The sequence below is a fragment of the Colletes latitarsis genome, chromosome 5 (assembly GCF_051014445.1).
Source record: "Colletes latitarsis isolate SP2378_abdomen chromosome 5, iyColLati1, whole genome shotgun sequence".
NCBI classification, from domain to species: domain Eukaryota; kingdom Metazoa; phylum Arthropoda; class Insecta; order Hymenoptera; family Colletidae; genus Colletes; species Colletes latitarsis.
Window position 1 is genome coordinate 37990602 of NC_135138.1, and position 25299 is coordinate 38015900.

The following is a 25299-nucleotide window of genomic DNA, read 5'->3' on the forward strand; positions in this document are numbered from 1 at the left end:
TACGTGGACAATTGTTGCAGGCGAATTTCTGCCGCGCGTTGATTAAGTAGTAGGAACGTTGCTTTACTTGACAAAAGTGGTCTGAAATTATACAAGAAAATCGACCGATTAGCGATCGATGGCGGCCGGGACGCTTTTCGGAAGTTGAAAAGGCTCGGAGGCGTTGCGCAACAGTATGTACACGATGGAGTTGTATCTCATATTTTCTTCTTTTTATTTCAAACTTATATACCGGATCACCCGAAACCAATTCTATATATCTAACGATCGAATCATCCGAAATCGTAAGACAAGGATGGTTTATAATAAAAATTAACACAATTAAAATGTTGAATTCTTTGCATCAATAGAACGTTTAAAAAGAAAAATGCATTTAAATCATAGAACTTGTTCACCGACTTCGAATGATTTCTCGATTCGAGAATCTACGTGGTTAGCCTTAACTTCTACATCTTTTAATACTTATGATTAATAGACAAATATTTGATATAACGATATATTCATTTTAGAAGAAAAAGGGTCAATTCTACGTCGTATCCTGAATCCTATATCAAACAAATTCAAACAATATGGTGACTTGAACAGTGCCACTAAAAGGTGATCGATTCGAGGTGAAATTAACCCAACAAAAAGCCCTCATTCTCGGCCGATTATCCCTTCCTAATCCCTTGAAACGTTCGTCGGAAATTAGTAAACGACACGGCAGGAACGTTTTAGGCAAAATCATTATGGATCGCGTCACGGGAAGACGTTGTGCAACTTCTTCTTGTGCTCCACCAGTTTGTCCTGTCTGAAGAACTTCTTCTGACAGAGATCGCATTTGTACTGCGTGGATCCCGTGTGGATCCTCATGTGCGACACCAAGTTGTGTTTGTAGGTGAAGTAGCCCAGGCAAATTTTGCATTGGAACATCGGCGGTTTGCCGCACTCAGTGCGCAAATGGAACGTCAAACAGGAATGCCGCATGTAGAAACGGCCGCAATCCGGGCACTTGTAGGTCGCTTCTCCGCGTGGATTTCGTCCCGATTCGCCGTGAAAACGATTCGTCCATGGAGCAGGCGCCGGTTCCGGTTGTGGCGCGTACGTCGGTCTCATAACTTCCGGCGGAGTATGCGGAGGAGGCGGCGGATGCGGCGGCCAGTAATCTGAAACGAGAAGAAACGTTCAAGAGGATGTTCCGTCCGAACATTGACAACACACGGGGCGGATAAAATATTCTCGTCAACATTTAGTTCTATAATAATAGATTGTGACCTTTCTTCGCTGACAGAAATACTATGGGAACGATAATGATCGGTGTTTTAATTTAATTAAACATAAATGGAGGGATGTGTTCTTAGATTCTTGTGGAGTACACGCAGTTGCAACAGTTCGAATCATATAAATCGAATGGCGTGTAATAAATAAAAGGTACATCGAAAAATGTAATTTTTATTTGTCAATCATTCACTAAAATTCATCGTAGGTACGAAACACGCTTTACAACATTGTTCGAGCTTAAAGAAAGTCTCCCAATACTGTCGATATTCGATACTCCCTTATATTACGCCGAATTACAATTCTCACAATAACGTGTAATGTGTTTTATTAGCGCAACAAGGTTAACTATAACCACTATAACGAAGTAATAAATAAGGTAAAATTTGGAAACATGATTTTGGGGGAACCAGTAGGTATGCAAATGTTTCACGATGACCTGAAACGGAATCAATTGTATCAAAGTTCGCAAGATTCGAGCATGGCGACCGTTCCGAGTATCGTAGTGCCTCGAACTTCTCTGTGTTGGCATTGAAGTCACCAGTCTCGCCTGTCAAGCCTGTCTCTCGTCCCACTCGAGCGAGTTCATTTTCTTTATATTGGCCACGTGAATGTTGTGGTGCCTCTGTAAACTGTGCTTGTGCTTAAACTTGGCATGGCACATGACGCATTCGAATTTAGCCGGTTTCCCGCACTCGAGCCTCTTGTGACGTTGCAACGATATTATCCTCCGGTATTGTCTGTCGCAGGCGTCGCACGGATACATCTTGAAATTGACGGGTAGCTGGCGCAAACGCACTGAAAACAGAAAGATTCGATTAGCGAGTAGGTCCGTGTTTTCAAAAACTCTATCACCGAGGCATCGATACCATCAGACAACTCTGCCTCGTAACATCGGTCCATACGGTTGATTTTCGATAGTATTTGCGAGCGATCGAGACGTGGATGTGTGGGAAAAATAGAATGACACGTACGATCTTTAGAAAATAACCCGCAACAAAGATTGTCTTTTTATTAATAATAATAATAATATTAATAATAATAATAATAGTAATGATAATAATGTTAATAATAATATTAATTGCTGATAATAATCGTGATAGATATTCCATAGGTCGCTTGGTAAACCTTTCCAAAAAAAAAAAAAAAAAAAAAGAAGAAAAAATAGTTCAAAGTGCTAAATACCGGAACGAGTATTTATGGAGGGGCAATTTCCATTCTCTCCTCGCCGATACGCCGATCGTTTTAACGAAGATGAATCAAGAGAGACGAAAGGCGTTTGGAAAACAAACAAAAAGTAAAAAAAAAAATGGAAAGAAAACTGAAAAAGTGTGTTGCTTAAATATTAAACGATAAAGGTTTCGGTAACAAAGGTCGGCAATACGGAATTAATTACGCTTGATCGATTCGTTCGTAGCGTCTGTAAAACGCTGGACGCAATGTTGTCACGAACTTATCGCGCAAGATTGACAACGTTGAGGTATCAGGGAGACGGTGTAACGAGTATATCCTACGTTAGTTTGCAGGCAGGTCGACGCGAGTATCCGCAAATACTGATATCAAAAATACTGGACCACGATCCAGAGACAAAAGTCTCTCGACGTGGTCCGTTCTCTTCTCTTTTTTTTTCTCTCGCATATACACGCTATTTCTCTTCGCGCGCGCGCGTATAAATGCTCATATAAAAAATGGAAAAATACACGTTGCTTCCTTAATACACTAAGAATGAGTTCCGCGTGCAACGACAAACGAGTCGATCTCGATAAAATCGTGGGAATGTTCGCGAACTTGTCTCGCATCTGGAAAAAAAGTATCGAATCGAAGATCGGCTCCTTTGTCCGCTCGAACGGATTTGTTAGATCCTTCTGTTGGAATAAAATAGGGGTAAGTTTCTCCGCAACGATAAATTCGCTTAAAGGTACAGTGGTCCTTAAAAATTCTAACGTCTAACGTCGATTGTCGAGCGTGGTTTTGTCGATCGTATCGGACTTGCTCAGTACCAAGTCGAATATCTAACAATAAGATTACAAAGTCATCGAGCTATACCGTTATCGAGTATAAAAGTTGGTATTTCGACGATACTGGGCAACCGCGACGATCGAGAACCGTGTGCCACAAATACGATCGCGATTAATAGAGGCGCTTAGTGGCCTTTAAAAAAATAGAATACTACATATTTAGAAACCTCTAATCCGTTATTGTCGGTCGCCTCTTATTTAAAATGCAAGAAGAGTCGAACATTTCGAATATTTTTTTTTCTTTTCGTCTTTTCGTCGCCATTTTCCTACCCGATAAATGCACATCGCTGAAGTACAGATTTTTCATTGTTCGTGAACGTACGAGGAACAACGGACCGAGGAATTATAAGTTCCTCGCGTTTGTTTCTCGATTGTAAGGCGAAAATGGAAGATCGTATAATTATTATTGTCTATCGTAAGTCTATAAGGTGCTCTCAGGTAACCGATTTTCTGGAGATTATTTGACAAAAATCACCAGTGATACACGACAATCGTGCAAGGCGCACGATCGATTCGCATCTTAGATTTACTTAAACGTTTCGTTTCTATCAAAACAAGGCACTTTTATTACCCTTATCTTTATCACGCTCGGAATGATCGATATAATTTCGTACCTACTACTGCCCCTTCAGTTCAATTTACCTTATATAAATTTGCAACGTTTCGATATCGAAGCAGAGTAACGTCTAGCGATGAAAATACCTACGGTACGAAACTACTAGAAGATATATGAAATTCTTTAGTAAGAAGTTTCAGATAGTGGTAACACGATCGTCAATTTTGTCTCGACGTTAATACAATAAGAACAAGTACGTACAATAAATTCTTTCATTACACCGCTGCTTTAAGTCGATAAAAATCCTGAGACTCAAAAAATATAATAGATATCGCGCATCGTTGGAATGTTTTGTAAAAGTTCTGAGAAATAAACTGCGTTTATTCGTGGTACGATCGCCATAGAAATCAAATGTCGTCGAACGGCCCGGAATCGAAACGAGTCGCGATCGTTTTAAACGATAAATGCAAACACCGAATTCCGGTTCGTCTAGAAACTAAAAGAATAGATCAATCGATAAACAACTCCTATAGAATGCAAAGAAAATACCCTTTAAATAAAAGTAAAGAGACTGAGATTATGTACAAATAGAACCGAAATACCACGATAAATTCTTACGTTGAGGTAATAACTTGAGAAAACAGAAAAATAAATCTTATAACTTTCCTACGATAGCTCGTGATTCACGACCCCTAATACGAACGCTTATGCTTCTAAGTCCGGGGAACAGATACAACTAAAGATTTTTAAGCGTCTACGTCAGCGCGAGAGCTTGAAAAGCGGGGGCAGATTCCGGAAATCTTTTACGAAGATCAGCGAAGATACCTTTTGGCCGTATCTTTTACAGAAATAATATTTTTCTCGTGAAATTTAAATCAATTTATACTTTGAGTTTTTAGAAAACTAAGACGATCTTTGTAAGAAAATTCCGGATACTACTTTACTTGTCAGCTCAACCCCCTGACGTAATCACTCAAAGACTTCGAAAAATAACTCTCGCGCGACTCTCACGTTTTGTTATTTACAATTATTCCTGATTTATATTACACTCCCGCGGTCCACTAATTGCTCGATTTCCGTGGAAGAAAGGGAAAGAAAGCCGGACAAAGACATTTCCAGGACGATCGTGCCAATCGGAGAGACTCGAAGTCTCTGAAACGGCACGTACACGGTCGAGGTTCGAGGGGGCAATCGGTAAACAAAAATTTGTGAACCGATGCAATCGCTGGTTCGAAGGGTGTCTACAACTGGAATTAAGATACTATACATATCAGCAACTTATACAGTGAATATCGATTCACAAGTGCCGTATTCGGTGGTTACAAAAGAAATTTATTTTTGAGCCAGCTCAAAAAAGAATACCTCTAACTTTGTCTTTGGAAGAGTGTCTATAACTGGAATTAAGATAATATACATACCTTGGCAGTCTATATACTGAATATTAGTGAATTTTGTTAAATACCATCGAACCAATTGATCTTAAAAAAAAGAAAAAACCGAGTACCCCCTCGAGGTTCATTCGCGTATCGTTGGGGATGCTCCTCTCGAAAAAGGCTCGCGAGAAGTACCCCAATACGAAATCGACGAACGATCCCGCGAACCTCTTCGCGTACAGTGCGTTTTAGGCACCTTCGTCGTAACCGATTTTCTGATGATGTCGTTTGTAGTGCACGGTCAGGTTGCCGCGTTGCCTGGCTTTGTACGGGCACTCGGGGCATTGAAAGGCAGGCGGTTTGCCACCGCATTCGACCGTCTCGTGGCGACGCATCGTGCTTTTCCATCGGTATCCCTTGCCGCAGAAACGACACCTGAACTTCCGTTGCTGCTCGTGGGGCACGCCCATGTAGACGACGCTGAGGTCGCGCGGTTGCGGCAGCACCTCGAACGAGTCGGGGAACACCACCTCGCGAGTCGACGAGGTTCGCGCGTTGCTGTTGAACGTCCCGCTGTCGTAACTGTTGCTGTCACCTGCGTTGCTGCTTACGCGTCTGCTCGCCAGAACGACGTTGCTTCTAGTGGCGGCCGCCGTCGACGTGGCGGACGTCGACGTGCGACTCTTCTTGCTTGACGGCGGCTGCTGTTGCTGCTCCTGCTTGTAATCGGACCGCAACAACGACAGCAACGCAACCATTCCTGCAACAGGTCCCGGCGCCAAGCGAGACGCGAGAGCGAGGTAAGAGGTTATTTTCATCGAATGAAAAGAAAATCTGACGGAGATAAGTGTGAGGGAAACCCGGAAATCGGGATCGGGATCGGGATCGAGAACAGAAAGGCGGTGTTTCTTGACCGATGCACGGATGATGGTTGTTATGCGACTGGCAAGAGAGATCAGTGAGATTAAAACCGTAACCAACCCAACACATAACGTATCAGCCAATAGCCCCGAGAGATAGGTGCGCCCAGGGTAAAATTTTGCCGTGTTTTACGTGAAGAGGCGTGAGGTTCTTAAGGTTGCGAGACGAGATGGAGAGACGCCGAGCGTGCATGCGTCCAAACCATATTTCTTCGCGTATTTGTTTAATTATCCATGCGCGATCCTCGTCTCTCCATTCTCCACCGAGCCCTGTCTTAGATGAAAAGATGCCAAATTCCAACCCTCCAAACAAAGTAACCAAATATAGGATGCTTCCGTCGATGATCGTCGGATGATCTCGCTTCGTGAACATTCAGAGAAATGAACGAATGTACAAGAAATATTCTCTTTTTTGCTCGAGTAATCGTGCAATCGTCGCACGATTCGACCGACGTTCTGTACAGTTTCGAGACGACGAGTCTCATTTTTGTTTCGGGGATCGCGTGTCTGGGGCATTGCGTAAATAAAAAACAGGCGAACGTTCTCGCAAGAACAATTTGTACCGGGTTCCTGTTTCAGTGAACGCCGATCCTGTGTTTCTGCAGCCCGCTCAAGGTGAGCTTTTTATGGCAAACGGGACAAACGAATTGCTTCTCCTTGCCACACTCGTACTGGATGTGACGCTTCAGGGTGCTTTTGTACATATAACTACGATCGCAGTGCTTACAGGGGTACGGTTTCTTCGGGGAGGCCTGGACTCGCGACATACGATTCCCTGAAACAAAAATGCACGGGATCAAGTTCAATGCGTGTTCGGTGAAACGACGGGCACAGGTATTCTAGGAAAGGACGAAAACAATCGTTAATGCGACGGACAAAAGGACTTTCAACGTTAAAGTTCCCTTACTTTGAAAATCAGCGCGATTCCCCTGCGGAATAAACCAGGAATTAGTAAACGCTTGAACTAGAGATTGTCAACTTTGAAGGTTTCCCATTTCAATTCGTGTATTTTTTAAAACATCGACATCGCCTTATAGATCGCGACTGTGATTTCGTTAGAATAAGGGGTAACTTGAAATTCATAAAACCACAGTCTCGATAAATTAATGTCGACGTTTCGATATTACGACAACAAACGAATTAAAATAACATAAGATCTCTAGTTCGAACGACTCGAGGACCATAAGACAAGGCGTGCGTAATTGCCGGAACAATTTATTCTTATAATTTCAGAATTATAAGGTTATAGCGAGGGCGGGACGCGAATCTTTATTCGCATCGATTACAATATTCTGGTACGTCTCCGTGCACCATTGTCTCGTCAGCGAACTCGCGAAGGGCTTCGAGGATTTTTTGTTTTGGAAACCGATACCGCGACGGTGCGTCGACAGTCCAAGTCTATTCGTTTACGTAACACTGTAACAATTTTCGATGCTTGTGCGCCACGTGAGAGTCCAAATTGAATTTCCTCTTTGAGCTGAAGCGACAGTAGGGACAGTGAAACTGCGGGAGAATGCCGCACTCGAGCTTCAAATGGCGGTAGAGGGAGGATGCGTTCGCGTAGATCTTCTGACACTTGCCGCAGGGGTACACTCTCCGTGGCATACTCGGTGTCCTGACCCAATGGAGCAGCCCGAAATCTGCGAAAAATCGTAGCGTCAGCTAAAAGCGGCACAGCTTAAGGGCGTAAAAATGCTGCGGAGCGCGACATTCAAGAGAGCAACGTTTCGACTTAATCTTAGGCGGGGAGCTGGTTCGGGAAGAAAAAAAAAATAAAAACGACGAGATGCAAATAAATCGAATCGAGATCGTTCGGACGGGACGCTGCAAATTAAACCGTGGCCGTAAAAGAAGCGCCCTGGGTAATCGTTTCAACGAATCGTACAGTGAGACTTTGGAACAGATACTTCAAGCATAAAAAATGCAGCCTGAAAAGAAAACAATGAAACATCTTCGATGGTTCTATCTACGCCCTCCCACGTTCCTCTTCCAAGGAACATGTTTCGATGCTCACATATATATACATATATTAGTCTCTTGTATCAGAATAGAATAACATTTATTTCTATAAAAAAGTATCTGAAATAACAACAAAGATTACGCAATAACGGCGCGCGCGCTGCCTCTTGGATTTTCTCGTATCGCACGGTTAGCGAAAACGAATCAATTGTTAACGTTGTAGAGCATTTTGTAGTGAATCTGTCGGATGAATTCGTCGTTCCCGGACGTTAGGAGAACGGGCCAACATTCCGGGTTCTCCCGCACGTGCCGATGCAAGGACTTCCTCCATTTGTACGACTTCGAACAGGCCAAGCAGGTGTTCCACTCTGAAAAAGTAACGCGTTCGTATCGTCAATAGCTTGCTCGACCACCGGGAAACACGTGGACGTAAGTAATGTTACTGTCGCTCTTCAACCTGTACCTTATCACTATTCGCGCGACTGCGTTGTTTGTGTATGTTTCGAGTGCAAAAGGTGGTCGTGGATATAGAGGTGACGTTTCGAGAGATCGCGAAGGATGTCGATTTCGATCAGGAACGGGAAATATCGAAGCATTCTTGGACTTCCATCGAGACTGAACGGTAACAGTGCAAATATTTTTATGCAAAATCGTCCGTCATCGATAGAACTGATCGCCCGTTTCAAATCGTGGTCAACGTCCTTCGTCGATCATTCGAAGTGCGATTTTGTCTTCTTGGAACACGACGAAGGTATTACGTTATGGTCTAAATGTCCCTACGCTTCTCCGGGTGTTTCGTCGAAAACAGCTGAAAAAAATACTTGGTTATCTACAGTATCCAACTCCTCTTATTAGATTGATGATCGTTGCTCAAGACAGATCGGTAGCTTCTTAGTGATTTATTTACAAAGATGAGAAGGGCATGCTTTCGAAAGGAATGTACACTATTTTACAAATGATTCTCTTCGAGAGAAATGACACAGAGTACGGCGAAATTCGTGACACGAACGCGACAGAGAGCGATTGTTTGTGTAAAAGCGAGTAGAAAATGTGGAATAACAATTTTTCGTACGGAGCTTCGTTCAAGGTATACGCGTCTGACTATGTATCGACATTACTACTTGCACTGATGTTTGCAAACGTTTATGGTGGTCTGTTATTATTCGTTTGAGTTGATTCTTTTTAGAAGATATAGTACGATAGAAATTATCCGAATATTCGTAGAGAGGTCACACAGTAAAATATTTAGATAGTTCATGCCCGAATATAGAGATCTATACAGTAGATTCCACGATTAATATTCCCTAACATCGCTGCAAGTAGAAATGCCCAATACTGGTCAGACATACCAGCCAACTTTGGAATCGATTTTCTCGTGAACGAAGCCTCCCAGGAAAAAATTCTATCATACATTTTCGATTCGTTTTGGTACAACCAATCGCTGTTTCCTCGGCTGTACAACAAATTTTGCCCTTCTGCGACGCTGAAGAAATCCGTGTCGATGCAAAATGTTGTGCATCGCGTGTGTAATTAATTTCATCGTTTTCTACGTTTCTTCGCGTCCTCTTAATCATTCCATGGTACCAGTAGACGGCGTTCAAAGCTGTGGGATGAGACACTACATCCTAGGTCCAACCCACAGCAAGTGCCAACCCCTCCTCCTCGCGGTGGACGCTGGGCAACGGCGATGCCGGCAAACGGGGCTCTGGCTATGTGAGTCGTTGTTGCAAATCACACTTGACATCTTAATGTGACTCTAGAGCAAATTTTTTATATTGCAACGACGGCTTAGAGTCTAGAAGACTCGGCAGGTACGCCACCCCAATGAAGCGATGTCATTGGGGGGGTTAATAATTCCTTGCAATCGTCCCTGGCAATTTTGTGGAGCCAGGGAGTAGGTTCTCGCTTGGTTGAGGTATAATCGTTGCCTAATTCCGCATCCCTCGGGAAAATGGTACTCCTCGCCAGTATTTTGCGAAATCTTCGAATCAAGCGTGCTTTTTGCGCATGTGTTTCAACAAATTGCACCGTAACTTGGTCCTCTTCGGACAATACGGGCACTGATACTTGGGTGGCTGGCCGCACTCCTCCCTAACGTGCCTCTTTAACGAACTGAAACACATGTACTCGTTCCCGCAGGCCCTGCAGTGGTGCAACTGCTGCATCTGATTCCCGATCGGACAACCTGCAAAAAGAAATCACAATTCTCGGTTAGTGAGACGCGAACCACTGGGGCCGATCGTTTGCTTCGCTGATCACTGATACCTGTTCGTCGACTGCTCGTCAACGTGTCCTCGATTCTCGTCCCGACTTGCTTGGAGAACTCTTTTCCTAGATTACGACGTTGTTATTATGAGAATAGAATAGAACATGTAGCAGGCCCGGTGGTACAAAATTTCAAGGATCATAGACGGAAATTCGTACAACAAAGCGGAATATCAACGATCAGTGAAGCAACGCGAATCCGTGTTTATTAATCGAGCTGGCAACGGAGAGAAAAGAGTACGAAAAGCATTGTCGTGTATAGGTGGGAGCACAAGTGTTCTGTCCTAAAAGGAGTCTGTCTTTGATAGAACTTTAAAAATATTTTTATGATGAAGACAGATCTTTCAAGCTTCCGCCTATACATATTCGTCGGTCTGCCAGCCCCACCCGTAACCTCTTCTGTGTCTTCGTCGTCTATTTCCTGTCGTTGCGACATCAGCTAGAAATATCGAAGGACGACAGTTCAAGCCCGTAAAAAAATAAAGCAAGGTACAAATTTGTTATTAATTAAATTCGGATTCCCATGCACACGTTAGTACGTCGTATTCTACTTTACATCTTGCTTGAACGAAAAAGAAAAACAGAGGACAAGACAGACACGTCTTCGACTAGTAACGTTGCTTCGATGTCACTTTATTGATGCCGTTGACTTAAAACGACGCGTCTATGATACACGATACACAATTACGATATACTTTCCTTGTCGTTACTTTAGAGCTAGATTTAATAGAAACAGCGAAACACGTCAATGCACCAAAGACAATCGTAGCTCGACTCGTTTTACGATAGATCCCAATTACACAACCGTAGCTTATAAAAATAAAGTCTATTTCTCCATTTCGCGACCAGTTATCCAGAAGACAGCGATTCGTGCGCGATCGAACAACCGTTACAAAAAACTTGAACACAATGTTCCGATCTCGATAAATCTCTCGACGAGGAGTTACATCTTGGCGGTGCAACCGTGTTCCTTCTTCAGGTGTTTCAACAGGTTGAACTTCATAGGCATGATACTGTGACAGAAGGGACACGTGTACAACACCCTGCCGCATTCCTCTCGCACGTGTCGATTCAGGGCCATTCTCGACCTGTACATTCTCTTGCACTCGCAGCACTCGTGGAAACCTGAAAGGAAAGAAAAAAGGTACCATTAAGCACGACGACACGTCGAATGTTACGGTTCGGGAACAAGAAGCTTTCGCCCTAGAAAAAGCATCAGCAAAAGCATACTATTTCCTTCCCCTTTACGTTTTCGGGGCTTCGTCCTTCTTTCGACTAAAATTCGCGAGATCCTCTGAAACAATACACACACAGACAATTCGTACCTTCGATAATAAATCGTCGCTCAGTGTTCACTCGGGGTATGTACAAGATTCGATGGAAATTCGTTCTTTATTCGTGCGAAAATGTACAAAAAGCTCGAGCAACGCGCAAAGCTACGGTCGATGGGATCTTACAAATATCATTGTTCCGCGAACGCGAATTGGAAAGACCGGTTAATATCGAAATGGCAGATTTTTCACGCGTTTTCTCGGCAGTCGAATGATCTCGCCGTCCATGGCGACGCCCAGACAATTCTCGACCCTTCGCGAACTCGGTCGACGAACGACACGCGTCCTGGCGCGGCAATCCTGGCCGTGCTTGACCAGCAAATGGCGGATCAGGCTGTTTTTCAGGCTCATCTCGCGGGGACAGTGAGGACAATGATACGGTTTTTTGCCACACTCCTCGCGCTCGTGACGGACCAGGCTCTTCCTCCACTTGAACGCCTTGCCGCAGGAACTGCAAGGATAGACCATGGCTGAAACACAGAAAATTAATCGTTCGTTATTAGGAATTCCCAACGAGCAAACCGTGTTCTCCGTTTTCCTTCCGCTATTCGTAGGGCGTTTCCGGTTCCATCCTGAAACAGAGACGATTCTGTCTCTGATAGGAGAAGAAGGTGGTCGCTGAAACGAAAGCTTCCTTCTCGCCGGAAGGAAAATTTACAGCACCTTCGTTTCGTTTGCAAATAACTCTTGCAGTGATTCTTTATTTTTGGCTTTACGAAAATACATGCATTTACGAGATTACTAGAGATTACGTGTTATGTTCGCGCGCTTAAGCGATAGGCGGCGCTCTCCTCCATCGTCCTCATCCGTCCTTGGAATCGGGTCGAAAACGATCGAGACTCCGTTACGCGATTACAATCATTTCGCGACGAACGAACGAAGGAACGAAAGGACAAAGCATCGGGGGCGAGACGTACGTGTTTCGAGACCAACGGCGCGATAAAGATCTGCTAATGGATAATGTTTACAGCTAATTAATCAGTCGAGAAACTTTGCGTTCTATGTGATCTATACAGGATGTTTGGCCACCCACGGGAAAAATTTTAATGGGAGATTCTAGAGACCAAAATAAGACGAAAATCAAGGATACTAATTTGTTGATTGCGGCTCAGTTAAAAAGTTATAGAAACATTTCCGGCCACAGAGTGAAAAATTTCAGCACTTACCTCCTGTCGATTTTTCTTAAAAATTTCTTTTCATTTTTAATAAACTTGTTTGATGTCCTACGGAAATTTTGTTTAGTACTTTTTTGTAGGTATAAATGAGTTCTACTTCCATACTAAATTTCATTGAGATACGTTCACTATTGTAGAAGTTATGGACGTTTGAAGATTGGGGCATATTCATGGGGTTTTTCTAATTTTATGGGGTCAAGGAACAACTTTTCCAGTATTCTTAGAATTTCTACATATTCTCCATGAAGATACGCGTAGTTTGCTTTTTTAAACATTAAAATCGTCCAATCCGTTCAGAAGTTATGACGTTTTAAAGATTCGCATGAAAATTCAGTGAAACATATCGACGGTATGGTCAGACATTAAATTTTCGGTAAGGAATTTTTTTCTCTAAAATGCATAGGATTTCGGGGGTATGTGTAATGACCAAAAATGATTGTAATCGACCCCTGCAACTGAAAATAATTTTTTTAGAACGATTTGAAAAATTTTAATTTCGCCGAAAAATTTGTCCACCTACTCGAATTTTTTTCTCGAAAGTGGGTAGGATTTCGAGGGTATGTCTAATGACCAAAAATGATTGTAATTGACCCCAAAAACTAGAAATAATTTTTTTAGAACAATTTGAAATTTTTTAATTTAACTTTTTAACGAAGCCTCAATCAACAAATTGATACTCTTGATTTTCATCTTATTTTGGCCTCTAGAATCACCCATTAAAATTTTTCCCAGAGGTAGCTGAGCACCCTGCATAGTTGGGGCGAACTATGTTGTCGAGCGCATCGTCGACAATTCCGCTAAACGAAAAATCGTTGCTCGGACGATTACGGCAGTTAGGAAATGATTCTTAAACGTTACGCGATGTCAGTCCGTAGTTTACATACACCTTACGATTCGTCGGTAGTTTAAAAAAACGTTCTGCCCGCTGCAGGGATGGACGTATCAGAATGATTTAATAATTCAAAATATAAATCAAATTCCAATACCAGGAAATTTAATTTTTTCGGGACTTTGGTCGCAAGCAAATAACGTTTGATATCCATCCTGCAGACAATGGCCACCGCGTGATAAGGTTACGGTTATCGCCGTCGCCAGTTTCTCGCGCGAGGGAACAAGTACATACACAAAAGGTTTAGGTTCCGCGAGCATCGCTTTCCTCTCCCTTTCTTCGTTTACTTAGCGAGTAACGTACCGCGACCGGGTAGAATAGGCACGAAGAAGCTGGGACGCGGATTTAAGGCAACTCGATTGGCGCGTCCACCGCGGGATTCTCCTATAGTTTTTCGAAGCGATCGGTTCACGTGTTCGGCGAGGTGACCTTGAAGTGTTGCTCCGCCTGGTGGGCGTGAAGTATGAAGGCCTTGAACGCCGCGAAAGGGCAGAGCGGGCATTTGAACTGCGGCGGTTCGCATTTGTGCTTCAAATAGTTGCTCCACATCTTGTAGAATTTGCTGCACATAGTGCACGTGTAGCCCAGAACCTGGTCGCCCATGTACATCTTCCGGTAAGCTGAAAACAGAGGGACCAAGTTAGAAACGAAGCGCGTGCTGCGAACGATCGAGAGGAGAAAGGCGCTTTCGCGTTTCGGGATCTCGATCGAGCGCGTTAAGTGCCGATCGAGCGCTGATTCCATGAACACAGAAGAGACATTACAGCGTTATCGATACTATTTGTCACGGAAAATCTACGTACACTGGACGATCCGCTTCTCATCTTACGGTATTAACGATTGCTCGGAAGTCTGCAAGCATCGGTGTTCGTTTGCGACAGTGAACGCGTTCGAGAGAGAAAAAGAAAGCATTTTGAATGCGGCGAGTTCACATTGGGAACACTGGGGGAGGACGAGAGGTTCGGTGATACGTGAACTTAGAACGCAGTCCTGCGAAATTCGTTTATTAAATAAAATAATAATAGTCGTTGAAGTTTGAGCGGGTTGAAACTGATACCAGATAATAAAACATTCGATATCGGACAGTTCTGATAACCAGACGTGTCGATTGCGTATAAACAATTAAAAATACGAATCAGATCCCTTCGATGCAGAGTCTCGATTTTCTCTATTTACACGTTGCCAGGCTTTGAACGTCGAGCAACGGGCGAGAGACAAAACTATCACTATAAATATCCTTTATTTCGACTGGAATATTATACATTTATCGTTAATACTAACAGTCAGTCTGCGCGTAAACTCAATACTTTTAATAAGGAAACCATAAATACTCCCGAGGGAATGTTTTCGTTCGCTTATGTAACTGTATCTGTAGACCGTTGTTAGAAGGTACGAAACGCGTGGGAAACGGTAAAAGTACATTGATAAAAATAAACGTGTATAAAAATTTTTAATGCAGAGAAGTTAACTGGTTGGTTTTGTCACGGGCTTTCGCGGCAGCTTGAAACGTGGATCCAATACGATGTCACATCAAAGTTATTCTATTACACATACCTCATATATCTTGATCCTTTTCTACGTATCGCGAATAAAAACATTGCTAGTAATATGGGAGGAGGATCTTCTCCGTTCGACCATCGTCCATCGTTTCTTTACATCGAATGCTTCGCTGCTCGCGACGCACGTTTCATTAATCGTCGTGTAAAACGACGTCCATAACCGTAGAGGAGATACATTTAATTTATGGATTATAAGACAATAGGTAGTTTTCGTAATACTTTCCCTAACGTCTAAGCAGTCGTGCCAGGACGATGGACTGCAAAATCAGGTAGACTGTGGGCACTTTTTCTTTTAGGTGGGTATATCATTTTATCAAACGTTTATCTGTTACCTGCAAGTACAAATCCTTCGTTCGCTATTATTATTGTCATTTATTAAAAATCAGAACTTCGTAACTCTGAAATAAACAGTTTCTCAAAGTTTCTAAGTCACTCTTAGAAATTCGAGCGATCAAATTTCACCTACCTTTTCTGCCTGAGCAGGTCGGGGTGTCGTACAGAGAAATATTTTTAGGGTAGTAATTCAGAAACAGGGCCAAACAGAGAACCTTTTAACAGATAAACGTTCGATACGATTACGCAACCTTCCTAAAAAAGAATAGCAACAATTCCAAAGACTACTTTGCGTTTCAGTCCGTTATCCTGGCGAGTCACCCCCGGTGCCTCATCGTCCTTGAATAAGATTTTATCGTCGAGGACGCTTCGACGAACGAGATCAATTGGCGTGGTGTCTCTTCTTGTGGTTCTCCATGCACCATTTGTGTGGGCTTTTATAGGGGCATAGGTCGCACGTGAATTTGGGCTTGGCGTTGATACACTCGAACTTCCGGTGCCGCCATAGCGACCTGTGAACCGTGTACGCCTTGCCGCAGTGGACGCAAACGAATCTCCTTTCGCGCGTGTCCACAATGCCGCGTTCTTGGCGAATCTGTAGTCGCTGATCGTTTCTTCGAGCGATTCTGTTCGTCGACTCGAACGCATAGAAGATTTTGGAGGGCCATAACAATTCTGAAACAATAACGGGAGGCTGATTAATGCGAGCGACGATCAAACAACAAACGCTGCGAGATATTATACGGGTAACGGTATCTTCGATGAACACACACATGGGCACAAGTAACATATTCGTTTTGGCGGAGCTTGTGGTGGGGAGAGGACGTTTTTCGAGAAATTACCTTTCTTTTCGACGTGGACGCTCCCGTGACGGACGTTACCTGGAAAGAAAACTGTTCGATTTTTGCGTGTCGTGGGAAAAGGGACGAATCGGATGGACCCGCGCTTTGATCGACGTTATCGGTCAAACACACACGCTCGTAGTGTCCTAGTCAAACGTATCGAATGTTTTATTACATTCACGAACAATTTACAAACAACCTGAGTGCTTTAATTCATTTCGATAAAATGGTGTCTACAATATTCGTTTACTACCAACGAGTATACACTGCGAAGTAATTGTTATAAAATACATACAAATTGTCTCGCGGTTAATTAAATGTTCGCTCTATCGGGGTACCTAATTCTAATATTCCACTTTTTCTCGTCGTTTTATTCCTTCGTCGCGAGACGAAGCACATTCAATCATCGATCGCAACCGTTATAAAAAAAAAAAAATAGTAACGAACAAACGGTAACGATTCGTTAATTTCGGGGGCTTTCGATCACGGTGTAAACTGAATAAGAAGCTAGAAAAATAATGCCTGCGTGGATAAAAGCGTGTTCCGAATATAATACTGAATTCGTCACGGAATCACAAAACTCTGCGGAAGATACACGTACATACATTGTAAGGACACCTATACCTTTCCGTCTTCTTCGATATTTTACGAATAAATTCTACGCTACACGTATATAATCTCTGATGGGTTTTTTTGTTCAGTTCTCGCCGTTGGGATTACACTTCTCGTCGCGAGTAACACTGCGGCCGTTTTATTGTACAGAAACACTCGTTATTAGATCACAGCAGAACGTCGAAGTTGCGCCAGGGAAATTTGGACGAAAAATAAAATAGATTTTGGACTTATCTTTTATAACTATGTACATTAGCGACCACCTCGAACGTTTCACGTCGCGCGTTCGAAGCTGCAGGCATTGGAAGAGGAAAACAATGATTATATTTCGTCGATGTTATTGTCTTGAGACGGATGCATCCGTATTATACTGCTGGAGAAATGGGAAAACGTCCAAAGTCTATCTTATTTTCCGGTCTGTCGTCCTAACGCAACCCCTTTGAGAAGACGTTGGCCTACTGTTTCGCTTCGCTCGCGTCCGGAGCGCGATGGAAAGTCTTCATGTGCCTCCGTACGCAAAAGGAATAATTGCTGCGGAAGTTGCAAAGGTCGCACCGGAACTTTAGCGTGCCGGTTTCGTGAACGTTTCGAACGTGCCTCTCCATGTTCGCCTTGTAGGTGCTCTTGTAAGGGCAAAACGAGCACGCGAACTGAGAGTTTCTAGGGTTCATCTTGCAGCCGAACTGCACGTGCCGCCTGAGCAGGTTCTTCAAAGGGAAGACTTTCTTGCAGAAGCCGCACATGTGACGTTTGTGCACGATCTGATAGTTGGGAATGGACTGATCCGCCGTGGTAGCCGCGTCGGGGATCTTGAACTTGTCGAGTTCCGGGTGCAGAAGACCGTCGACGGGGCTGTAGCCGTCCACGTAACCCTGTACGTTCCACACACCTGAAACAAATCGAAACAGACACCGATGAAGCGGAGTTCGCGGATACGAAACAAGACATGACACTTCGTTCGCCTTCGGGTCGAACGAAAACCTACGCGACGATACTCGGAGGGAGTCGAAACACACGTATGCCGTCGCAATATCAAATGCAATCGTATATGGTTTACGTAACGTACATTTTATTGTTCGGGAACAATCGAGAACTCGCAGGAAGCACATATAAATTTTCGTAGACGAGCATTCTTAACGAGGGTACTCGAGCTCGAGCGCCATTTTCGAGGGAGGGGCACGGAAAGACGATTATTTCGACGAAAAATGAAGAAATAACGTGGATATTGTCTGGTCTCGAAAACAATGACTATGCGCGAGAAGTGCTAGAAGCCTTAAAATTAAATAGGCATAGAAGTATGTGTTAATACAACGACGAAGCGAAAATGGAAGAAATTTCGAATAAATCGTCCCGATTCGTGCGTTCGAATATTTGAATTTTGTCTGGAAATTCGAGTCTCCTGAAACCAGAAACATGTATTATTCTTAAACCTTACTTCTATCTATGTTTATCTCGTTTCTACACGATTTCTCTATCGCCTTCGGATCCTCGAAAGCAAAAGGAACTATGCGTCTCGCGGTTTATCTATTTTAGAAAAGTTACATCGAAAATTTCTCTTCACGTACAACGATCCAACGAAACGAAAGCGTGGTCGTGGTCCGACGCACCGGGATCTAGCGTCGTCGTGTTTTGAAAATCCTTTTCCGTCGAGGTCTCTTTGAAGCTTGTACGGCGTCCTTTCGACGGGAAACGCGTCGTCGGTCGGCCAACTTTAAAAGAACGTCACCGACGGAATAAAGGTTATGCTAAGCTGGGTGTCGCGAGTGCACGTGTCTCATGTGCCTGAACAGAATGTCCTTTCTGCTGGTCCTGTAGTCGCACAGGTTGCAGCAGAACATGGGTGGAAGTCCGCAGCCCGTGCTCAGGTGACGCTGAAGGCTCGCCTTCCATGTGTAACCCTTGCCGCATTTCGGGCAGACAAAGATCGGTTTCCCGAATTGGTCCGGCGAGATCGTGTCGTCCAATTGGTGGCCTGACAAGCTGATCCCTAAAAATCAGAAGCGCACGCGTTAGAAAAAAAGAGTCCTCGACGATCCAAACTCGAATCCAGTCGGTGCATCGGAACGGGTTCAAAATACCTCTGAAAAAGAAAAGCAAACATGTTCGTCGTACCTACTCATCGACAATATTCGAAATATTAGTTTGGTAGAAACGCATACCGATCGATAACGATATATAAAAAAAAATGGGAAACAAAATCTATTCGGAATAAGCAAAGAGAGAAAATAGTTACGACTTCGAACGACTAAAAAATTGAAGTCGTGTATCCGTTCGCGACTGCTCACTCTGTCAGTTTTTGTTCCTTCCTTATAGTTATCGATCTATGTTAACTAGAAGAACAATGACAGGAACATTTATCGAGGATACCATTCACAAGGACATCGTAATCAGAGGAAGAGTTTTTTTGCGAACGATATTTATTGCAACTCATATTACCGACTACAACTTACTGACAAAACGCACAGAAATTTGGTCCACTGGGAACAACGGCGCGCGTCGTCCCGACGGAACAAACGAAAGGATTTCGTCCGCCGACGCAACCAAGGATTAACAAAAAAAGCGATATCCGTACATTTTGGCGCGCGATCAATAGATCTCCTCGGTGGACGTGAAGGCCGTGTGTTCGCGTACGACGTGATACTTGAGCAACGTTGGTATCCTGGCTCTGTGCGTGCAATACGGGCATGGATAGAGCGGCTCCATCTGACAGAAAAAATTCATGTGCTTGCGCAAGCTCCTCCAGTCGCTGTACCTCTTGGCGCACTTCAAACAGAGAAGCTCGTCCTTGCAACGTCTCCAAATGTCGCGCGGCAGTTGGTCGCAAAATAGTTGACCTTTGACTGAAACAGGAGCGGAATGTTGCGTGAGTGGCAGGGCATTTCGACGCGTGTAACGAAGAAACGAACGTACAAACAAACAGGGGAGGCCTGATATCGGGGACGTTCTAAACAGCGTGTGTTTTCTTGGACGTGTAATTGTCGATCCGGCGTCGCTGAAACGGCAAAAGAAGATCTTCCGGGAACGAAAGAAACAGAAATCGACGTTGGAGTGCGGTACGAAAAGGACAAATGAAAAGGAAGAGTTCGCACGAAACTCCGCGGCTCGAAGTTTCGAGGAAAAGCATCACACGACATACGTAAACCGTATGCATTTATTGTTTTTTTTTTCCTTTTTTTTTATGTAACACCTTGCACAACAACAAAGTTTTTCACTTAGGCGGTATCTGTTCGGTATCGCGAGTCAAGATGAGCGAAAAAGAAAAAAGAGAGAACGAAAAAAAAAATATAGAATGGACATCGATGGAGATTCGCGCCGCGCGACGCGGTTTAGTAAAATTGTTTCTCTTTCTTTTCCAACTTGTCAACAACAATTCGATTTAGGACGCTAACCTTACGCCATCACCAACGAGAAAGGAAAGAACACGAACGAGAGACGAATGATTCTCACAGTTCAAACAACAGTATCAGTCGCAAGTTAACGAGAAAAATCGGTCGTCGTTAGATTTTGACTACAGCGATACAACTCTTATCCTGACTTCATCGAAACGATACTACAAGGGTCGTCGTAAAAATCCGTAAGTACACCATTGCAGATATTTAATCCTAATCCCTTTAATAAACACAGTCTTAAAAAATTAAAACGATTAAAAAGAAAGAGAAGGAAACGATAATAAAATAAAAAAAAAAAAAAAAAAAAAAAATAGAGAATAGCTGAGAAATATGCAGCACCCATCGAAGTGTATCAAGCTCGATGATACACTCTGTTTAAAGGGACTCGATCATTCGCGTTTCGTTTCACGGAACGTACGAGCAGTCTAAAAGCACTTAAGGCGCTGTTTTTTTGCGCAGCGTGCGCGCAATTAATAACAAATCCGACAAGGAAAAACTTGTATCAAAAATTCAATACGCTATCGAATAATCAGCCTCGGTTTAAAAACCATTTTGAAAAACGAACAACAAAGCGTATATATCCTTCGTGTACTCGAATACACCGACGACGATGTACGTACAAAGATTCCAACTATAAGACACTTTTTCAAGAAAAGGGCACATAATCGTCGCGAAATTTCGTTTAATCGCTTATCTAATTGATTCTCGACGGATCGTTCGTTCGGCGAAGCCGCGATCAAATGCTTCCACGTGCTTCTCGGTGCCGTTTATAATTCTTATCTTACACGTACCAAATGTAACCTATATACATATGTATGAATTTTCTGACAGCCAAAAAAACTTATCGATTTAAAAGGCCATACGTAATTCCAGTCGTTATCGAGCCATCTGCACGGTCGCGAACAAGAGACAATTGACGAATCTTTTCGCGAGGCAGGCGTCCATCCCGTATATATCGTTCTAGGATCAATTACAGTACGGGTCTCGGGGGCCACCGATTCCTTCGATCATTTCCCTTAACTAACGCTACTTAATACAACGTGAATTCTTATACGCATAAGTGACACTTGAAACTTGAATCTTTTACGTCCGAAAGAATTTCTCTCTCTTTTTTTTTTCTTTTTGTTTGTTTGTTTTTGTTTGTTTTTGTTTGTTTGTTTGAGGAACCCGTTCTACGATCTCCCGGCGAACGTTTGTTACCGTCGCGCGAGAAATACCAAAAAAATCGCGTCTCGGAGGAACGATGTACGATATCTTTGAAACAAGCGTCTCTGCGTCCTATTCTCACTCGAGACGAGTTTTCAATGCTTATACTCTGGAGTCGTCCGAGCTCTTTCCTTCCACGTGACAGGTGTCCATCGGTTGGAACTCCGGGGGAACGCCGGCGCCGTTGGTGCTGTCGAAGCTCTCGTTGTGGAAGTTCCTCAAGTGTCGTATCAGGCTGCAACGTTGGGTGAACTTTCGGTTGCAGAAAATGCAGCAGAACTTTCGCCTGACGCCGCATTCGAACCTTACGTGACGCACGAGATTACCCTCGGTGACGTAGGACCTGGTGCAACGGGGACACTTCCACTTGCCGTTGGTGTTCCTGATTTTACCGCATACGGTGCGACGGTGACGGTTCAGGGTGAATATGTGGGTGTAACCTTTGCCACAGCTAGAGCACATGTAGGGCTTGTCGGTTTCCGGTACCCAGGCAGATGAGCCTTGAAACAGCAGCCTCGGGTCGGCGGAACAGCCCAAGCCAGGATCGAACGTGGCGGTGGCGTTGTTGGGGACACCGGTGGGCGGCAGGCACGGCTTCAGAAACATGGCCCGATAATCTGATTTGTTGTCTGCAAAATAAAGCAGACAAATTTCATATGTTAGGGGGGAGGGAGGGAGGGACCGTGAGTCCAGAGGGGGGTGGGGGAGCGGAAGAGAAAAGAGTGTTCGAGGCTCGAGAGTCTACGGCTAGAGAAAACCGCGTTGGAGATCGATCGAATAGAGAAAGAGACGTGATAGACAGAGAGGCGATATAGTATACTTGCGGAAATCAAAGGTAAAGAAAAATAAAGAGAAATATTTCGTTTGAACACGTTATCACCGAGCAGTTGGAAATACTCGAAATGATTTCGAAAGAAACGAGAGAAAAAAAAATAGAGCAGAACAGAAGCTCGATGGTTTCGTTTAATTCTCGTCGCGAAGGTTGAGAAATGATTATTTTCGCGGGGAAGGGGATCCGGTCAGTAATAATTATTGTATACGTACGTGTACATAGGAACAATACGCAGGATGAGTATCTTCGACATGAGCTGACGTCGTAGTAATGCGTCGCAATAAGAGTATCCGATAATCCGTATAACGAAAATGAAAATATATTTATCCGGACTCAAGTTCGAAAATGAGCGATTTATAAAAAAAAGAAAAAAAATATATCGTATAAGAGTTCTGTGCTTGTACGTGTTTGTGCGTATTTATATATATATATATATATAATTGATCATCTCAACGGAAGACGAGCGATCGTTTTGTATGAAAGGTACGCGATGATTGTCAGGTTTCGCCGTATCGTTAGATGTCAATAGTTTAAAACTTTATTATTATATTTATTACTCTCGCTAGACGCTAAGTGGCACAGTCGAAGTTTAAACATCTAACTACGTGTCGATGTTCTAAGAGGCAAGTTTAGGATAGACTTCGATAACATTACTATTAATGATCGGAAGCGGCTACGTTTTACGCATTCCGCCGGGACAAAGACTTTACAACGTGTGAAAGTTAAATAGCTATCTACAATAATCTCCGTATAAGACCGAGGAACTCGAATTAATAAAAGTTCATGCACTTTTGTTTTTTTTTTTTTTTGTTTTCCTATGTCCATTGCGCGTTCAAACTAATTCTTCGGACGCAGAATCTTGCTGGACGTTCTTCGCGATGCAGCGTCGCGACGCCTGTCCGATGGACGATCTTCGGGTGGTGGGAAGAGAGTTTGCATCTTCGTGGACGCGATCTTCGGGGAAAAACGTGGACGTTGTCTTCCGTGAAGACCCGATCAGAGAATCTTCCGGACGCACTGCTTCCTCGGGGGGCAATAAACATTGTGGATCCGCATCAAGTGACGGCGGAGGTTGACGTTTTGGGTGTAACTGTTCCCGCAGAAGTTGCAGGCGAAGTTCCTACGGCCACCGCACTCGAACTTGAGATGCTTGTTGAGACTATGCTGGACCTTGTACCTTCGTCCGCACTGCGGGCATCTCAGCGCTAGGTCTTCGTCCCTCAAGTAATTCGCGTGTCTCGATTTGCGATGCACGGATCGACGAATGGCCAGCTCGTCGAGACCTAAAAGAACATCAACACCACAGTCGCGTTAATCACGAATTCGAACGATATCTGACCGATTGACTCCCTCATATCTCCCGCCCCTCCCCCCAATCGGTTCGCAGATTAATTTGAATCGATTCTCGACGGGGCTCTTCGGACCCCCCTGTTTTACAAGGTTACCACAACCTTTTCCACTCCATCGGCGTCGATAAACCTGCTACAAACGTAATTCTGGAAGTTAGACTGCGTGGAGATCGAGAACGTACAAGATCGTCGGGGATTCTGGGGGACAAGGGGGTGGATTTACAAAAGCAATACACGATTACGGGACGTTACCAGGAGAAGCTAAGCGAGACAAGTGACCTTGCACGGAATAGAGATGACCTGACGTTAGCGGAGAGGATTGGTCTCGAATTCGTCGACGCGTGGTCGTTTGGATCGAAAACTCTCGTCTAAGGGTTAGGAATCGGAGGGGACTCGAACGAGTCTATAACATGAGACTAGACTCCATTCCGTTGGCAAAGTCGATTTTATGGATCGCAGTCAGATGACGTTGCAGACTTGTCTTCTGAGTAAAACTGTAGCTGCAGTAGTAACAAGGAAACTGACGTTTTCCTCCGCATTCCCATTTCATGTGCCTCCTCAGATTGCACAGCATCGTGTACCCACGGCCGCACTTCTGACACGTGAACCGGGACCTCGCGAAACCTGTCGAACGAAAACAAAACCCCATTGTCAGATAACAGGTCAATCGAACGGAATGAAAGAGACGATGTATCGATATATCGAGGCAATATTTCATTTCTTTTCTTTTCTGATTTGTGATGCTTTTCTAACCGATGATTCTTTTGAACGTGTCTGTCACGAGTGTGCCCCGTCCTCGGGTGGAAACTTTCGATCGCGTGGTTTCCCAAATTAATTGCCAGTGTCGGATCAATTGGGAACAAGTATCGCGAAACTAACAATAATTTTCATCGATCGAACGTGTACGTTTCTGTAATCGTAATCCCTACATGGACAAATCAAAAAGCGGTGACTTACTTTCGCAATGTGGCAAGTTTTTCGTGTTCTTCCGTGGTGACTCGGATTTATAATAAAACGTATTCTCCCCTAGCAATGCTTTTCTACGATATGTGCGCATTAACTAGATACAGACAACATATTCGTGGACTCTTACAAAGAACAGACAAACTGTGACACAAATTACCAACGCACATCGTGTAAAAAATAAATCGACAATGATCACGGGCTGTAAATAATCATTTATTAAATTCTATACGAAGAGGAAAGGAACAAAAGGAGCAGCAAAATTGTGTGTTTCTTAAACTCTCGACGTTTGCTAAAGGGTTGCGTGTGTTCTTCTTTGTTCGTTGGGTCTCCTAATCTCCTCGTTCGTTACGAGAACCGATCAAATGATTTTCAAAGCGTTCGATGCTCGATGAAAATCTTCGTTGTCGTCTCCAGGCTCTGCCTCGACGAACGCTGCGATCCGTGACTCTTCGATGATGTCCAGACGTT

General features: G+C 43.7%; 6 protein-coding genes across 10 annotated transcripts; all 6 read right to left on the reverse strand.

The window, feature by feature from the left end:
* Positions 1-202: 202 nt before the first annotated feature.
* Positions 203-1228, reverse strand: LOC143342087 (PR domain zinc finger protein 13-like). Its single transcript, XM_076765571.1, has 2 exons — positions 1201-1228; positions 203-1145 (listed from the first exon to the last, which is right to left on the reverse strand). Exons 1-2 carry the CDS (start codon positions 1226-1228, stop codon positions 739-741), a joined length of 435 nt encoding a protein of 144 aa, XP_076621686.1. The 3' UTR covers positions 203-738.
* Positions 1229-2242: 1014 nt separating this feature from the next.
* LOC143341882 (uncharacterized) lies at positions 2243-16021 on the reverse strand. 3 transcript variants are annotated; one of them, XM_076765258.1, is made up of 3 exons: positions 14047-16021; positions 8547-12149; positions 2243-8451 (listed from the first exon to the last, which is right to left on the reverse strand). In XM_076765258.1, the coding sequence occupies exon 3, from the start codon at positions 6020-6022 to the stop codon at positions 5453-5455; it is 570 nt and encodes a 189-aa protein (XP_076621373.1). In that variant the 5' UTR covers positions 6023-8451; positions 8547-12149; positions 14047-16021; the 3' UTR covers positions 2243-5452. The 3 variants fall into 3 exon arrangements, with proteins under 3 accessions (XP_076621373.1, XP_076621374.1, XP_076621372.1); XM_076765259.1 differs by having other exon boundaries at positions 2243-5964; positions 6688-12149; XM_076765257.1 differs by having other exon boundaries at positions 2243-12149.
* On the reverse strand, positions 6700-14352 carry LOC143342089 (zinc finger Y-chromosomal protein 1-like). Its single transcript, XM_076765572.1, has 8 exons — positions 14156-14352; positions 11901-12130; positions 11312-11473; positions 10349-10414; positions 10089-10268; positions 7535-7764; positions 7032-7053; positions 6700-6899 (listed from the first exon to the last, which is right to left on the reverse strand). The coding sequence occupies exons 1-8, from the start codon at positions 14350-14352 to the stop codon at positions 6700-6702; spliced, it is 1287 nt and encodes a 428-aa protein (XP_076621687.1).
* A 600-nt stretch (positions 16022-16621) lies between the features above and the next one.
* On the reverse strand, positions 16622-18754 carry LOC143342090 (uncharacterized; the record flags this gene model as incomplete). The annotated part of the gene is made up of 2 exons (XM_076765573.1): positions 16622-17978; positions 18655-18754. Coding segments are annotated over 2 exons (534 nt in total), but the record flags the coding sequence as incomplete, so codon positions are not given.
* Positions 18092-22870, reverse strand: LOC143341885 (zinc finger protein lsy-27-like). Of its 3 annotated transcripts, none has more exons than XM_076765263.1 (3): positions 22729-22870; positions 22077-22313; positions 18092-19076 (listed from the first exon to the last, which is right to left on the reverse strand). In XM_076765263.1, the coding sequence occupies exons 2-3, from the start codon at positions 22288-22290 to the stop codon at positions 18835-18837; spliced, it is 456 nt and encodes a 151-aa protein (XP_076621378.1). In that variant the 5' UTR covers positions 22291-22313; positions 22729-22870; the 3' UTR covers positions 18092-18834. The 3 variants fall into 3 exon arrangements, with proteins under 3 accessions (XP_076621378.1, XP_076621377.1, XP_076621376.1); XM_076765262.1 differs by lacking the exon at positions 18092-19076 and adding an exon at positions 19924-21919 and having other exon boundaries at positions 21989-22313; XM_076765261.1 differs by lacking the exon at positions 18092-19076 and adding an exon at positions 19924-21732 and having other exon boundaries at positions 21774-22313.
* Positions 22871-23512: 642 nt separating this feature from the next.
* On the reverse strand, positions 23513-24958 carry LOC143341886 (zinc finger protein 711-like). The gene is made up of 3 exons (XM_076765265.1): positions 24823-24958; positions 24391-24489; positions 23513-23799 (listed from the first exon to the last, which is right to left on the reverse strand). The coding sequence occupies exons 1-3, from the start codon at positions 24920-24922 to the stop codon at positions 23513-23515; spliced, it is 486 nt and encodes a 161-aa protein (XP_076621380.1). The 5' UTR covers positions 24923-24958.
* Between the last annotated feature and the right edge of the window lie 341 nt (positions 24959-25299).

Coding starts and splice junctions, on each gene's coding strand:
- LOC143342087 (XM_076765571.1), bottom strand. CDS start 1,228: ATGTTGACGAGAATATTTTATCCGCCCC. Junction 1,146..1,200: donor GAGAATATTTTATCCGCCCC/GTGTGTTGTCAA, acceptor TTCTCGTTTCAG/ATTACTGGCCGCCGCATCCG.
- LOC143341882 (XM_076765258.1), bottom strand. CDS start 6,022: ATGAAAATAACCTCTTACCTCGCTCTCGCGTCTCGCTTGGCGCCGGGA.
- LOC143342089 (XM_076765572.1), bottom strand. CDS start 14,352: ATGTACATGGGCGACCAGGTTCTGGGCTACACGTGCACTATGTGCAGC. Junction 11,474..11,900: donor TCTGGGCGTCGCCATGGACG/GCGAGATCATTC, acceptor CTTTCCTTTCAG/GTTTCCACGAGTGCTGCGAG. Junction 10,415..11,311: donor ACACCTGAAGAAGGAACACG/GTTGCACCGCCA, acceptor GTCGTAATCTAG/GAAAAGAGTTCTCCAAGCAA.
- LOC143341885 (XM_076765261.1), bottom strand. CDS start 22,290: ATGTTTCTGAAGCCGTGCCTGCCGCCCACCGGTGTCCCCAACAACGCC.
- LOC143341886 (XM_076765265.1), bottom strand. CDS start 24,922: ATGCGCACATATCGTAGAAAAGCATTGCTAGGGGAGAATACGTTTTAT. Junction 24,490..24,822: donor AAACTTGCCACATTGCGAAA/GTAAGTCACCGC, acceptor TTCGTTCGACAG/GTTTCGCGAGGTCCCGGTTC. Junction 23,800..24,390: donor ATGGGAATGCGGAGGAAAAC/GTCAGTTTCCTT, acceptor ATGTTCTTTTAG/GTCTCGACGAGCTGGCCATT.